This window comes from Mauremys mutica, chromosome 1, assembly GCF_020497125.1.
Source record: "Mauremys mutica isolate MM-2020 ecotype Southern chromosome 1, ASM2049712v1, whole genome shotgun sequence".
Classification (NCBI taxonomy): Eukaryota; Metazoa; Chordata; order Testudines; family Geoemydidae; genus Mauremys; species Mauremys mutica.
Window position 1 is genome coordinate 227,940,721 of NC_059072.1, and position 16,471 is coordinate 227,957,191.

At 42.6% G+C, this 16,471-nt stretch overlaps 1 protein-coding gene across 1 annotated transcript in view; it reads left to right on the plus strand.

The window, feature by feature from the left end:
* Positions 1 to 480: 480 nt before the first annotated feature.
* The window catches only part of ACE2 (angiotensin converting enzyme 2), a 39,827-nt gene continuing 23,836 nt past the window's right edge, over positions 481 to 16,471 (plus strand). The window contains exons 1-7 of the mRNA XM_044995965.1: positions 481 to 663; positions 3,773 to 3,931; positions 7,174 to 7,267; positions 8,061 to 8,204; positions 12,629 to 12,741; positions 13,814 to 13,922; positions 15,111 to 15,208. Of these exons, the coding sequence (XP_044851900.1) occupies positions 481 to 663; positions 3,773 to 3,931; positions 7,174 to 7,267; positions 8,061 to 8,204; positions 12,629 to 12,741; positions 13,814 to 13,922; positions 15,111 to 15,208 (900 nt within the window). The remainder of the gene's footprint in view (positions 664 to 3,772; positions 3,932 to 7,173; positions 7,268 to 8,060; positions 8,205 to 12,628; positions 12,742 to 13,813; positions 13,923 to 15,110; positions 15,209 to 16,471) is intronic.

Genomic DNA, 16,471 nt, shown 5'->3' on the forward strand with positions numbered 1-16,471 from the left:
TGCCCTAAGAGACCAAGCAGCAACATTACACCAACATTTCTTCCCAAGGGATAAGGTCAGGTAGTGTCTCACTGAATTTGCTAACTGTTTTTGTAGATTATCATCAATCTGTTAAAGGATTTGCAGATCTTGGACTTCCTCTGACACTGTGAGATTATAGATAATAACCACCTGTATCAATGACAGCAGAGTGGGGAAATATTAACTAAAACTAAAAGCCTTTTTATAAGAAGACCATAAAATGCTACTAGTAATTATGTTTCTCCAAAGTTAATCATTAACTTTTGTTTATTTGCCTTTTTAAAGCTATTTTAATTTCTGTCCTTCACTGGATAAAAACGATAAAAGAGCCAGCAAACTGGATTCTCCCTTTTTCCCCTAGCACACACCTATGTGCAAAGGCTGATGAGACAGCAGCTGATTAGGAAGCTTATTTGAGGGAACCTACCTCAATTAGTGGATCTTGGCTCAGAAGGAAGTATGTTGGTCCATCTATGGCTTCTTTGCAGTCTCACTGCTGTTGCTACATCACAGGATACAACACAAGAGGCCAGCAACTTTTTGTCTCAATTCAATGTACAAGCAGAAGATCTATCTTATGCAAGTTCACTTGCCTCCTGGGACTATAACACCAACATCACAGATGAGAATTCCAGAAAGATGGTGGGTACTCAACACTGTCTAGGAATGTTTGCTATTATATTAGAAATTATATTATAACGACATGATATATTACTGTGTTGCTGTAGATTGATATATAGGAATTGCTAATGGATAAGGAACTAGGGATGGGTTCAATTTTGGATTTTAGTTCAGTAGTTACTGAAAAATTTCTGATGGTCATTTGGTGGGTTATGTGAAATGAGTTGGTGACCTAAATCTATTTTATGGTGGATGATTGTCTGCCTCAAAACACTGTGGCTATTCTCATAGATTAGCATCCTTAGCAATCACCAGTGGAATAGGTAGAATTGTACTGTGAGGAAAATTTAATGAAGACATAGATTTCCAGATTCCCAAGGCCTGATGTTTGGACTAGCAGAAGCTAGTACGTAGCCACAGGAAGGACAGTGACAGTTGTGCTTGTCCTACCTCACAATAAGATTCACTGTCTCTCAGTCTCTAACTATCCAGCCTCTTCTCAGCCTCTAGCTATCCAGTACAACCACCTGCCCCTCTAGACAGATATTATATACTGTGACAGCATTCAACCGTAATCTGATTGGTCACTGAGGATTCCATGCTGCAGCCATATTAGAAAGCATCTACTATCCTTGGAATCTTGAAAATCAATGGAAAATATTGTGGTGACTTTTGTAGCTATATTTTAAAGCAAACTCGTTTCTAAATAAACGTTTCAGCATGTGATGATGCAGTGTAATCTCAACAGACCTAATTTTGAATAAAGGTATAACCCAGAATCACCACATCCAGTGGAGTCTTACTAGTTAATGAAAACATGGCTTAAGTGTAACATTTCTTAATCAAAATATAGTCTCTGATTGCAGGATGAAATCCTCCTGGCTAATCATAGTTCTGTGACATTCTGAAACACATAAAATTGAAGCTCCATTTAGCAGCTTTAAGCAATAGGATAATATTGCTCAGTGTGATACCAGTAATGAACAAAAGTATGATGGTGCTCAGGGACGGTGCCTCTGGTTGTCCCTCGTGCATGCATTATTGTGATGCCAGCAGTGACACTGGTATGGCACCTGTCTGCTAAAGGGACAGAGTTAATGAAAGGTGCTCCCAGTGGCTTCCTCAAACCCACTTTTTTCATAGAATGTGGTCACCCCTCCATAATCACACAACCATTTTGCCCACTCCTCAACCAGTTCTCCAAATGGATGGGGACAGCCCATGCACTCAACCAGCCTGTCTCATGGAGAGGTACCGGCTGGCAACCCAACTCCCCCCAGCTGGTTTTTCTCATTGGACAGAAAATGCCCCCTCTCCGCCTAACCCCCAGTCTGCTTAGTCATCCCCACTGGGATCAAATAATGTAAAAAATACATTTGCTTACTAATAAATTTGACTCTGGTTGGGTATCAAACATCATGACTGAACTGTTAGAAAAAAATGATGCCCATTTTTGCTCATTCCCAAAGAATAAAGAAAAAAAAAGACATTGCCAAGATATTCATACATAGCTCTGAATGTATGCATGCTGGGTGGTAATTCTTATCTTCTGATGAGTCATTAGCAAGGAACTGTGATAACCATAGGTGCAATGTCCCTTAAATGTCCTGGAACATACAGAAGGGAGATTAGAAATATCCTAAGATTTCAAACCAAACCTGCATGCCAGGGTCTCATTGTGCTCATTGTCCATAACAAAAGGTGGAAATGAAAGCTGGCTCTTCCAGTGACTGCCGAAATCCAAATAATGTTAAGTGCTAAGGGTTGCACTGCATCTGTGAGCCAGCTTGTCTTGCAGAGTATAGACACACAGAGTAGGTGCAAGCAGTTGCATGCTGTGGGTTCATATTCTGCATGTACAGTTTAGGATCCTAAACTGCATTTGGGAGAGTGTGGTTTTCCGTGTCCAATCAGTAAGCACTAATTATTGTAACTTTGGGAAGATTAAATATTTGTGTAATCACATGAATTGCTAGCAGTGACATGGCAGTTATGATTTATTACTTCTATTGTGGCAGCACCCAAAGGACTCAGTCAGGATCATGATTCTTGAGCTATGGACTGTTCAAATGCATAGGTAGGCAAGCCCCGTACCCCAAAGAGCTTACAGTCTAACTCAGGAGTGGGCAAACTATGGCCCACAGGCCATATCTGCCCATTGGATCTTTTAATCCGGCCCTCGAGCTCCCACCGGGGAGTGGGGTGGGGAGCAATGCTTTCCCCGCTCTGGTGCTCCAGCTGCGGAGCGGGGTCAAGGGCTTGCCTTGCTCCATTCCACGCGGCTCCTGGAAGCAGGGGCAGCCAGGGGGTTCCAGGAACCACGGCCAATGGGAGCTGCGGGGGAGGTGCCTGTGGACGAGGCAACGCAGTGTGGCCCCGTCTTCGCATGGGAGCCGGACGCAGGGTGGGCCACTGTTTCCATGAGCCACTTCAGGTAAGGGCTGCCCGGATCCTGCACCCCTGAGTCCCCACCCCCTCTGCAGTCCAACCGCCTGCCCCAACCCTGAACGCCCTCCAAACTCTTTGATCCCAGCCTGAAGCCCCCTCCTGCACCCTAAATCCCTCATCCTCAGCCTCATCCCAGAGTCTGCACCCCCAGCCGGAGCCCTCATCCCCCCCCACCCCTCGTGCGCCCCAATCCCCTGCCCCAGCCAGCCCTCCATACAATTTCCATACCGAGATGTGGCCCTCAGGCCAAAAAGTTTGCCCATCCCTGGTCTAAGTTAAGACAGCATGTAACACCTGCATGCAACAAATACAGGAGAAAAGGAGGATGAGGGGAGCAGTAATAAGTATGTATGGTTACATAGACCAGCTCTGTGCACAGCTTGATGGTTCTGAATCCATTAAAAACTGGTTTGTTTGTTTTGAGGGGAGACTCTTGGCTACTTGGTTACTAATTTTCCAAATACAAATAATTTGAAAAGCTCTAAATCTGTGAACAGACTGAATCCAAAATGTTCCCTAGTTGTTTTCATTGTATAGTAGAAATATTTCCAAAGCTAAGGAGAGAACTAGCAAAATCCACAAAACTAATTCTTCATGCAAAGAATGTTTTCTCCCCTAAAACTTATTATCTTGCTGGATTTCTTATAAATGAGTAATTCAGACTTTAATGACTCTGTTTTAGAATGAAGCAGGAGCGAAATGGTCTGCATTCTATGATGAAGCATCCAACAATGCCAGCAAGTTTGCAATAGATAAAATTACGGATCCTATTGTCAAACTCCAACTTCAGGCTCTTCAGGACAAAGGAACATCAGTCCTATCTGGGGAAAAATACAGTGAAGTAAGTTGCTAAATGTATGTAGACTGTCCCAAGAGTTGAAATACATTTCAAAATGTCTCTGGCAGTGCTTATAATATTATTCCTAGTCTTTGTTTATCCCAGCAACATATTAAATCCCAACAGTGTTGTCTTGTTGTGAATCATATATCTTTTATTAGCTAATATTACATATGCGCACATTTAATTTATTGCTAGTTTATATCGTGCATTAAATATCTACACGTTTAGAACATTACATGAACTCATTGAATACCCAGATCCTTCAGCATATGTTACATACAATTAAGCAACACGCATGTGTCTGTATAGCATAGTCGATGGGACTGCTCACATAAGAAAAATTATATACACACTTATGTACTTTGTAGGGTCAGGATCTTGGGGAATAAGTAGAAACACAAACAAAAAGGCATTCAATGAAATTCAAAGGTGGCAAATTTACAACTAAGATGAGGAAATAATTGTTCAGCTGTGTAATTTCCACAGAAAGTGGTTGAGGCCAAAAATCTAGCAAGATTCAAAATGGGACTGGGCATTTATATGGATATCGAGTATCCAGAGTTATGACTAATGGCTATACACATATCAGAAGGGATATTGAACCTTGTGCTTCAGGGCTTAAGCCAGTCTCTAACTATTGGAGATCAAGATGAGACCTAATGTGGAGGCAAATTAACCTACATCTGTCTACTGCGGGGTTCTTACATCTTCCTCTGAAGCATCCTCTGAGGCCCTTGTCAGAGATAGGATGGAACTTGAGTCTGATCCAGTCTGGCAATTCCTGTGTTCAGAGAAGGGCAGACTGTCTGTGAGTAATTTGAAATGGTTCAGGCATATATTTTGTATAACTGTAGTGTTGCAGTGGCGTTGTGGTTGTGAGTGATAAGGCATTTCCATCTTTATCCTCTATTTTTAGGCACCTATAGCTTTCCACAAGAAAGACTTACTGGGCTGAAATTGTTCATGCTGGTTCTCAGCTCATAGGCGACTTTCTGTACTGTTTGACAGAACTCAATTTGTGTATTTTTAAATTTTCTGATTGTGACACCGCCTCCCCCCCCCCACAATCATTTTTCATGTTTACAGAAATTGCTCAAACATATTTTTTTCCCCTCTTGGATAGCTCAGAATAGCTCTGGTACAAAATATCAAAGCGAGCAGGTTGTGAATTGGGGCTATGTCTGTACAGGTTATGAATTCTGGTTGATATTATGAAGTTGTATTACGAAAAACTGTGATACCATTTGTGCCTATATGTATGTGGATCCACTATTGCTGACAGGGCCTGTAGCAGACAGAAATAATAGAAGGTGCTTACCAAGGGAGAGCTGCTAGATGTGCTCACTATGGGGGGCAATGAGGAAAAGAGATTTCAAAAATATGTTGGAGATTTCAAAGGGGGGAAGTCCTCCAGTCTCTGTGACCTTTAGGCAGAGGAGTTTACAGTTGTGTCCAGAGCCGTCACTGTTAGAGGGAATTGGGCATTATGAAACAGCTGGTGGAGGACTGTTAGGGTTGACACTGGTCAGACAGTGTCTACACTCACCCTGTGTTGACCTCAGCAGGTGAACCATGATTTCATGCCATTCGGTGAGGTGGTTTTACTGTATTGCTGTAGTGGGGCACTTACGTTGGCTGGAGACAAATCTGAGACACATACACATATAGGTTAACACAGGGTGACTTATGTTCACCTAACTTTGTAGTGTAGACCAGGCCTAAGGCTCAGTGATTCTGTTCAGATGCAATCATCTGGGACAATGGATGAGTGGCAGCCTTAGGAAACCAGTTTAGCTGACTCCTCTGATGAGGGTTGTGATAAAGTAGAAGCAGTGGAAAGTTACCAGGAGGAGAACAAAGGCAATCAAGTGACAGGGGAAATTTTAAATTAGAAATCAACCAATGGTTCAAGAGACAGGAAAAGGAAGCATGAGGCATGAAAGAGGAAGGTCACAGAAGCTAGGTAAAGGGCTCCAGGAGAGAGAGACTACCAATCATGTAACAGCATTCAGGAGACAGAAATCACCCTGCCTGCCTTCCTGGAACCAGATGGTCCCCAAGGACTCCCAAGGGAAATGTGTTATAGGAAGGGGTATGCCTTTAGGCTTAACTGTTTTGTGTGATCTGTATTCTCCTCTGCTTTACATGATTAAGTATAAAAGAGCATTAAGGTGTTGGACTCTGTGCAAAGTTTGTGTGTGTGTGTTGACTGCTTCACAACTGCTGTGTTCCCCTGAAAGAGTTAAACTGTAATCAGAAGCTTCACACTTTGGGGTGGAGTTGTGAGAGAGGGTGTGCTTGAGTAACTGGGGTATCTTGAGGGTCAGTGCTGATTCTGGAGGACAAGGGCAGGTGGGATGAAGAGCTGGGGTTCTGAGAAGGGGTAACAGAGTGAGGGTTGGTGACCAGGAATTGTGACAAACAGGACTAGGAAGGAAACAGTGCTGCAATCTGCTAAGGCTCCAGAAGCTTAACACACCCTAGGGGATGGAGAGCAGAAGAAGCTGTGGATTCCTCTCACAGCAATCCTCGTGAGTGAGTGTGAGGGGCATTTGCTAGGACATGTGACAGTAGATATATAGTCCTCAATGAGAGAATATGCTTTACTCGACACTGGAAAAGTTGAGGATAGCTGAGAGAGAAAGAAATAAGTTAATGATAGGTAAGTGAAAAGAGAATGCTCTGTAGCACCACTGTTGAGGCTGAGATAGAGCTGAATATAATTTGAGATGCATTTGGTCTTCAGCTGAACCAAGAAATAAAAATTAACTTGTGTAAATCCACCGCAAACAGATTAACACAATCTACCTTATGTATAATTAAAAAATACAACCAACAATCAACCTGTCTGATCTGGAAAAAGGCCCTTTTCCCCTCCATTAAAATGCATGTACTGTATACTTACCTAGAAACCCTTGGCGTGGATGCCATATACATAAAATGTATTGTTAATCTTTATGATGATGATGATGTATTTGAAGGGTTTTGTGGAATCACTTAATATCCACTCAAAAGATGTTACATTATCTGTCTTGTCCAAGTAGGCTCCAATTTAGCAAAGCATTTAAGCACATGCTTAAATTAATTTTTACTCAGGTACAGGGCTTAAGCACATGTTAAACTGCCTTGCTGGTAGGGATAGGCTGCTGTACTGAGATTTTAAGGACTAACAGTTATGCAATAGTTATTTTGTATTTATTGTGTTTTCTTTTTTAATGGGCTTTTTTGTATTTAAATTGCAGCTGACAACTATTTTAAGTAAAATGAGCACCATCTACAGCACTGGGACCGTGTGTAAACCTGATTATCCATTTAACTGCTTGCCGCTGGAGCCAGGTACAGTATAAACAATGTCTGTCCTGTGCCTTTTACGTTAACAGGTTTCAAGAAGAGTGGAACAAAGCAGAGAGGAGGTTTTTAATTGTGAAAGATCAAATTTTAGTTTTAATAGATCTGCGTTCTCCAAATGCTTTTGTTTTATAAAGTTGTTGGTGGTGGTGGTGTGGTTTTTATCTCCAAGTACAATTTTGCTGTGACTTTTCACACATCGAAATAATTTAGTGAAATAACATGAGCTGCAGAGTTCATGGTCCTCCATTTGGCTTGCTCAAAATTACATGCCCCATTTCAAATGATGTAGGTTTGTGTGGCCAAACCTACAGCTGCAGCTTCTAAAGTTGCAGAGTAGTCTATGCTAGCGTTACATCACTTGGGGGTTCTGCCATACTGGGGGAGTTTTGTCAAATTCTATCAAAAGAGATAGAAGTTCTATTGGCAGACTTCAAGCCAGATTCTGATTTCTATTACATTGGTGTAAGTCCAGAAAACTGCACTAACTTCAGTGAAATTAATCTGGAGTCACACTTGTTTTAACTGAATCACAAACCAGCCGCATATCTCAGGGCAGAAAAGCCAGGGCAGAAAAGATGAAATGGAAACAAATAAAATATTTCCTTCAATAAACCAAAACTTTCAGCTACAGCATCACTGGTTTTACCCAAAATGTGCATTCAGCTATTTTCCTTGTTCCTTGTTTTCCTGTTTGTTTGTTTTTTAATGTAGAATGACAAGTACTTAAAGAATTCATCTTTTATTTATGGCTCTGGTTCTTTTTTTAAAATGTTGACAGGTCTAGATGCTATTATGGCTAGCAGCACTGATTACTCTGAGAGACTGTGGGCGTGGCAAGGCTGGAGAGCTGAAGTTGGCAAGGAGATGAGACCATTATATGAACGTTATGTTGAGTTGGAAAATGAGGCTGCAAGACTTAATAGTAAGTTACAATTGCAATTATTTTGTCCTTCAGAAGTACAGAGGGCCTGATTCTCCACAGCCTTTCATACCTTGTGCAGTCATTTGTGTCCAAGCAAAGCCAGGATCTTCCGCGCACTGGTGGGTAGCCTTGTGCACACACTTTGCACTCACTTTATACATGTGTAATCTGCAAAGGCCTGGTCTAAATTTAAAAGTTGATTAACATAGATATGTCCTGTCACGGTGTGAAAAATTCACACCCCTGACCAATGTAGCTATGCCAACCCAATCCCCCAGTATAGACACAGCTGTGTCAATGGAAGAACGCTTTGGTTGACATAGTTCCTGTTATTCAGGGTGGTTCTGCCTACCACCAACAGAAAAAACCCTTGTGTCAATGTAGGCTGTGTCTATACCAGGGAGCCATGCTGGCATAGCTCCAGTGATATACCTATGCTGGTATAGTCTCTGTAGTATAGACATACCTTAAGGTTTTTTATTTCAAACAGGTGCACTTTGAGAAATTACGGGAGCTAGTTAGTGAAGTCAACTGGACAGAAGAGCTCAGGGCAGGGGTGGGCAAACTTTTTGGCTCGAGGGCCACATCAGGGTTGCAAAACTGTATGGAGGGCCAGGTAGGGAAGGCTGTGCCTCCCCAAATAACCTGGCCCCTGCCCCCTATCCACCCTCTCCAACTTCCCGCCCCCTGACTGCCCCTCTCAGAACCCCCAACCCATCCAACCCCCCCCGCCCCGCTCCTTGTCCCCTGACTTCCCCCTCCTGGGACTGCCCCCCCAGGACGCCACCCCCTATCCAACCTCACCCCATCCCCTGACTGCTCCGACCCCTATCCACACCCCTGCCCCCTGACAGGCCCCCCTGGGACTTTCATGCTTATTCAACCCCCCCGTTCCCCATCCCCTGACCGCACCCCCCCAAACCTCCACCCCATCCAACCGCCCCCTGCTCCCTGTCCTCTGACTGCCCCCCAGGACCCCCCATCCCTAACTGTCCCCCAATCCCCCCTGCCCCTTATCCAACTCCCCCACTCCCTACCCCCTTACCATGCCTCTCAGGAAAGCCTGGGAGGCGAGTGGGCACAAGCCATCCGGCCCGGCAGGAGCAGCAGGCCAGAGCGCTCCCCACGTGGCTGCAGGGGAGGGGTTGGGAGCTAGCCTCCCTGTCCGGGAGCTCAAGGGACAGGCCGGATGTGGCCCGTGGGCCATAGTTTGCCTACCTCTGGCTCAGGGACTTAAAAGCAGAGGCAGCTTGGAATTTCTTTAAGTCAACAGTGCAAAAACTATGTGGAATTTGCATCCCAAGCAAGGGGAAATAACTATTAACAAAGGACTGCAGACCTAACAAGATGAATAGCCACCTCAGAAAGGATATTCGTGGTAATTAGAGAGCCTACAAAGAATGGAAGATGGGATTGATCAGCAAAGAAAGCTTTCTCAGAGGTCAGGAAGTGTAAGGATAAAGAGAGAACTGTCAAAAAGTCAAGCTGAGTTAGATCATGCAAAGGAAATTAAAACAATTAGTAAAAAGTTCTTTAACTGTATAAATAAAAGAACAGGACAAGAAGTGAGGCCACTATGCTTTGAGGATGGGATAGAGGCTAAGGATAATCTACGTGTGGCCCAACAACTCACAGCTCAGTTTTCCATAAGGATGATAAAGTAGAACAATGGTAGGATGGCCAATGGGACTGAGTATACAAAAATGGAAATTACCATTGGGTAATTACCGTGGGTTTACCAAAGGTAGATCATGTCAGACTAATTTGGTATTTCTGATAAAATAACTAGGAACTGGCTAAAGGGGAGACAACAGGTTGTACTGAAAGGAGAGCTACCAGCCTGAAGGACAGTTACTAGTGAAGTTATTTCAGGATCTGTCTTGGGGCTGAGAGCCTATCTCATGAGGGGCGACAAAAAAAGCTTCGTTTGTTTAGGCTGGAAAAACAAAGGCTGAGGAGAGGAGAGGATTTCTGTCTGAAAATGCATCAGGGCAGTAAACACCTGGGAGGGTTGAAAAGCTGTTTATGTTAAAGGACAATGTTGGCACAAGAACAAGTAGGTATAAACTGGCTATGAATAAATTTAGGCTGGAAATTAGAAAAAGGTTTCTAACCATTGGAGGAGTGAAGTTCTGGAACAGCCTCCCAAAAGGAGTAGTGGGGGCAAACAACCTGACTAGATTTTAAGATGGATCTTGATAATGTTATGAATGGGATTACACGATGGCATTGCCTGCAGTAGCAGGGACTGGACTCGATGACCCAGGAGGTCCTTTGCAGTCTGACAGCCCATGTTCCTATGTGACTAACTGTACAAGGTGCAAGGCAGTGGAGAATCAAGCCAATGATCAGACCAGATACATTTCACCACTCTTACACCATAATGACGAGGTCTGTCTTTGTCGGCATTTTATCTCACTCCTATAACACCACATTATCTTTCACTACCTAAAATTAAAACATTGCCCATCACTGGGCTGCACTGTATTTCACGGCCTCTCAGTCACAGCTGAGTGGATAACTGTGGACGTGGTTATGTCTTTTTGTATCCATTGAGTTGTATCAGATGGGAGAACATACGTGGTGTTAGATTTTTATATATTATGTTCCATGAATGATCAGATTTTCTAGGATTATGTTGGCAGACAAGGCAATAGGTGGAGGAGGCAGGCCAATAATTCGCCTAGCTGAGGTGCAGATGCAGCTATTATCTGAGCATTTGAAGGAATTTTTAATTTAAGGCACAAAAGATTATGCAGTGTAATGCTTTTCAGAGGAGATCTTCTTCCCACCAATCAAAGAGGATCATCCTCTCAAGAAACAGCAGCCTGGATTTGTTGTTTTTATCCTGAGAGCTTCTATGATAGATCATACCATAGCATATAAATAACACCTAGCAAGGTGTAGCTACATCATAAGAACATATGAATGGCCATAGTGGGTCAGATCAAAGGACCATCTAGCCCAGTATCCTGTCTTCCGACAGTGGCCAATGCCAACTGTCACAGAGGGAATGAACAGAACAGATAATCATCAAATGATCCATCCCCTGTCGCTCATTCCCACATTCTGGCAAAGAGAAGCAAGGGACACCATCTCTGCCAATTCTGGCTAATAGCCATTGATGGACCTATCCTCCATGAATTTATCTAGTTCTTTTTTGAGCCCTGTTATAGTCTTGGCCTTCACAACAACCTCTGGCAAAGAGTTCCAAAGGTTGACTGTGTGTTCTGTGAAGAAATACTTCCTTTTGTTTGTTTTAATTTAATCCTGCTGCCTATTAATTTCATTTGGTGCCCCCTAGTTCTTGTGTTATGAGAAGGAGTAAATAACATTTTCTTATTTACTTTCTCCACACCAGTCACAATTTTAAAGACCTCTATCATATCCCACCTTAGTCGTCTCTTTTCCAAGCTGAAAATTCCCAGTTTTATTAATCTCTCTTCATATGGAAGCTGTTCCATACCTCTAATCATTTTTGTTGTCCTTTTCTGAAACTTTTCCAATTCCAATCATCTCTCTCCCCATGCAACCATACCTCTACCTATCTACTTTCCTGTATTTTATACTTCCTCAAAAAAATCTAACCAGAGGCAGTGCCAATGCATGGAATATGTAAATCCAAATGGTAAAAGTTTGTCAAAGTTACAAGCAAATGAAAAGGGAAGGTTGTAATGAAAAGTGCCAAGGCAACTGTAACTAGAGGCCTCTCTGTCCGCTCCCCCAATATTAGAGAGGGCCTAGACAGTGGGCTTTAAACATAAACCATCCCCTCCCCATCAAGTTTCATGGAGGGAAGGTTAGGGTGACCAGATGTCCTGATTTTATAGGGACAGTCCTGATTTTTGGGTCTTTTTCTTAGATAGGCTCCTATTATCCCCCACCCCCACCCCGATTTTTCACACTTGCTGTCTGGTCACCTTAAGGGAGGTTGAATTTGAATCCCAGAATCTGAGTTTGCCCCTGTAGTTGTACTCTTGAGGTAGAATCAAAACTAGAAAGGGCTTTTTTCCTACGTCTAGTTTGGAGGCAGCCTGCCCTGCATATGTTTTATGAGAAAGATTTGTGAGATTTCATTGTCACTGAACCTGAACCCAAGTCTTCATTCTCCATTGACCCCTAATCTAATGAGGAACTCCAGCCTAATCTGTCTCTTCATTCTGCCTCTCTGATTAGTATGAATCACAGATAGATCTACAAACAGTTGCTGCAATTTCTGTTTCTGCTGTCCCTGGAGACCAGGACTATCTAAACTGCAGTGGACCAGAGCTTTTCCATGGGGTGGCTTCCTCCCTCCCACCATCTCAGAGGACACATGCCTTCAGTTCCAATACTAGGAACTTCATCTCTTCTCTTATAGGGAGAGACTGTTTAAATTTCAGGCTGGACTCTGGTCTCAGTATGAGTATGCCTTTGTTTTACAGAGTATTCTGACTATGGAGATTATTGGAGAGGAAATTATGAAGTAGATGATTCCATAGAATATGCCTACAGCCGTAATCAGCTGATTGAAGATGTAGAAACAACATTTGAGCAGGTAGTGATTCAGTGTCAAGTTGTGGGAGTTTTCTTAACCACTGTTCTGTAGTTTCATTTTGTCATTTCTACACAGGTTAGTAATTTGTGAAAGTTTTGTGACTTAAACTGCTGTACTATAGGGAAATAGTACAACTCTGCCCAGCCCACTGGCATTGGGTAATGTAGGCTCCACAAACCATAATCAGGAGGTTTTGTTCATAACATTTATTGCTCTCACAGTCCTTTCAGTTTCACCTGGAGATTCTCATTCTCATGAACTTAAAGACTTCAAAGCAAACCTGGAACTTGCAGGTTTCATATGAACCTGGACTCTTTTTTGGAATTCTCTTCTCCCCGTGCTCCAACGGGGCCTGAATTTGTTACAAAGCCTATATATTTATCTAGTCTTTTAGGGGCAAATTTAGCATCCTCCATCACAACCAAAGAAGGTACCCTTTGCAGTGGAACTGATGCAAAAGGTACAGCAGTGTGCAGGAGGTAGGAGAATGAGGGGTGTGACTACATGTTATGCAGCTTCTTCCATCCTGCTCCTGTGTGGGGGTTATGTGAATCTCCACAGAGGGCATTCTGCCATGGAACTGTAGTGACATCCAGTGAGTGGCTCCATGGCTTAGGGATAGATATGCCTCCCTCCCTTGCATCTGTGCAGTGCTATTAGGGCCTTACTGAGGGAAAGCTGGATACAGTAGCATTTTGTCTCCAAGCTCTCATATGCAACTTAATGATGGGAATATGGTTGCCGGAGTCCTGTTAGCCAGCTAGTTCCTCTGGGAACACCCCAGTGCCACAATGAGGTCAGGATGGTCTTTACAAAGGACCCCGTAAAAGTCACCAAACTCATTCTCGAACTTCATTGCCTGATATCAATATTGTGGGGCAAGATGACAAGTGGATTGCAAATTTCAGAATGTATTCACATGACATTGTGTGCGTACACCTAGGACATTGGGCAGGTGCATGATAATACAATAAGCAATATCCAGTTGGTTGAATCTTAAAGGCTCTGCATTTCCAGATGGTGGCTTAGACAAATTAATGGCTCTGTGATCTAGCCCCATTTTTTTTTCCAGATAAAACCTTTATATCGGGAGCTACATGCTTATGTGAGGTACAGGCTGGAGAATGTCTATGGCTCAGACCGCATCAGTTCAACAGGATGTCTTCCTGCTCATTTACTCGGTATGAAAAAACAACTGTATTATACAAGCTTGATTTCATAGACACTTACTACTGTGGGAGCAGGACAGCGCCATTTAAGACATGAATATTAAGACATTAAACTGCATGTGACTCCAGATTCTTGATATAATTTTGGGCCCCATTGCACTAGGTGGTGTACAAACACACAGCGAGAGAGACAGTCCCTGCCCTGCAGAGATTGCAATCTAGATAGACAAGACAGAGAAAGGGTGGGAGGGGAAACAGAGGCATAGAGAATTGAAGCAATCTGCCAAAGCTCATACAGCTAGTGAGAGGCAGAGGTAGGGCTAGAACTTAGGTTCCCTATTTTCCAGTCCAGTGCCCTTTCCATTAGACCATATTGCCTCCCCAAAATGGCACTCTATAATTTAGCCAACTTAACATCATTAAAGGAAATTAGGTCGAGATTCTCAGAATTGCGTATCTTAAAAGCTAAACTACTAAACTCTTAGGAACATAATTTTAGGAGCGTATTTTTTGAAAATCTTGACCTTAACTGTGACATTCTTATTTTAACTGTGCCACCTTTATGTTGCATTAATGTAATATATACATTTAGCCATATATGAATAGCAGTTAAGGAAAATAATCAACCGTAGCATTACACATAGAAATGCAGGGGATGGTCATTTGTTTCAGTTTTGAATGGTCCCAAAGCTGTATGGTAAGAGGTAGTTTATCTCAGGGAATGATGATGTTTGCTTTTCATTGAAGAAATTAGCACCTTTGAGGTTGAAATAATTTTGGTATGGCAAATAAAACTATTTTTTTTACATATTTTCTAAAATATTCTACTTGTGATATCATTATATTAAATATATCCTGTCTATGTCTATCCATCTGTTGTCTCATACTTAGATTTTAAGCTATTAGAACAGGAACCATTTTGTTCTGTCTTTCTACATTCATGACTGGGGCACCTAGGAGCTAACATAATAATAAATAATAATAATAATGATGATGATGATGATGTGCCTGATGCAAAGCCCATTAACGTTAATGTAAGGACTCCCATTAATTCCAATGGGCTTTGCATCAGGCCTTAGCTTACATGTGTGAAAATCCTTACGCCTGTTATGATACAAACCCAACACTCTGGTGATGACTTTGAGCATGGCAGATGGGATGCTATTTAATTAATTTGTAACTTTCCCTTCTCTGTTGAAGGTGACATGTGGGGTAGATTTTGGACTAATTTGTATGGCTTGACAGTCCCCTATCCAGACAAACCAAACATTGATGTAACTTCTGAAATGGTTAAAAAGGTAAGACTTCTAACGAGATGTTAAGCAGCAATTGGCTGCGTTGCAAATATGGTTTTGCAGTGATACTTATGGTTCTTTAAATGATGGGTTTTGGTAGTATATTAAATGGAATACTTCAGCCATCCCCCTGGAAACCAGGGCTGGCCTCAGGTATAGTCATGCTTCAGGCACAGAATTATTTACAACACTCCCTTTATTGTTTCCTTTACTCTTCCCCTGTGTTTATCCATTCACTTCCCATCTGTTCCCCTCTCCCTCACTATTCCCTTCCCTGTCTCTCTCTCTTTCCATCCTCTTCCACTGTCTAGTCTCAGCTCCAACTCCCTTTCCCTCTTCTGCATCTGTTCCACAAGATATGGTTTGTGTATAAAAATCCCAGGAAATAAAATCCCACCTAAGAAATCATTGCACTAACAAGACGTTTGCCCTGGTCAATCTGCTTGTATGTTGAACCCTTTTCCCTGACTCTGCCGGCCTTGTGTCTTTCGACTGTAAGCTGGAAGGACAGTGTCTGTCTCTTCTGTGTTGTACAGTGCCTAGCACCATAGAGCCCTGAACCTGATTGGGGCCTCGAGGCGTAATAGCAACACCAATAATAATGTTCTGTGATGTTTAGTCAAATGTTTGTAGATTTGCCTGAATTTCATTCATTTTACAAAAAGAATCAGGAGAGCTTCATCTTTAACATTTAACTATTTATCCTAAATATACCCACTTCCTGGATAGGAAGCTCCACTAATATGGCCCCATTGCCAGAGTACCTGAACCCAATCTTTAAAGGATTGATCCTCACAACACTCCTGGTGAGGCAGGGAAGTTCTGTTATCCCCTTTTTACAGGTGGGGAATTTAGGCACAGGGAGACTAGGAGTTTCTCTACACAGTGAAGCCTAGTGTGCAGTAAGCTAGGTGTGGATTTACAACTCCTCACTAACTCCCCAGGTGGACTCTTACTGCACACTGCTAGTGAGGACACACTCCACCGACACAATGAGCATGGTGTGGACATGCAAGATGGATTTGCTTAATTTGGAGGCTCGATATCGACTTACATAAATATGTCGACTTAACTGTGTAGTGTAGACATGGCCTGAGAGTGCCCTCAGGTGGCTTAGCTTAGTACACTTGCAAAAAAAACAGGAGTACTTGTGGCACCTTAAAGACTAACAAATTTATTTTAGCATGAGCTTTCGTGAGCTAAAGCTCACTTCTTCGGATGCATAGAATGGAACACACAGACAGGAGATATTTATACATACAGAGA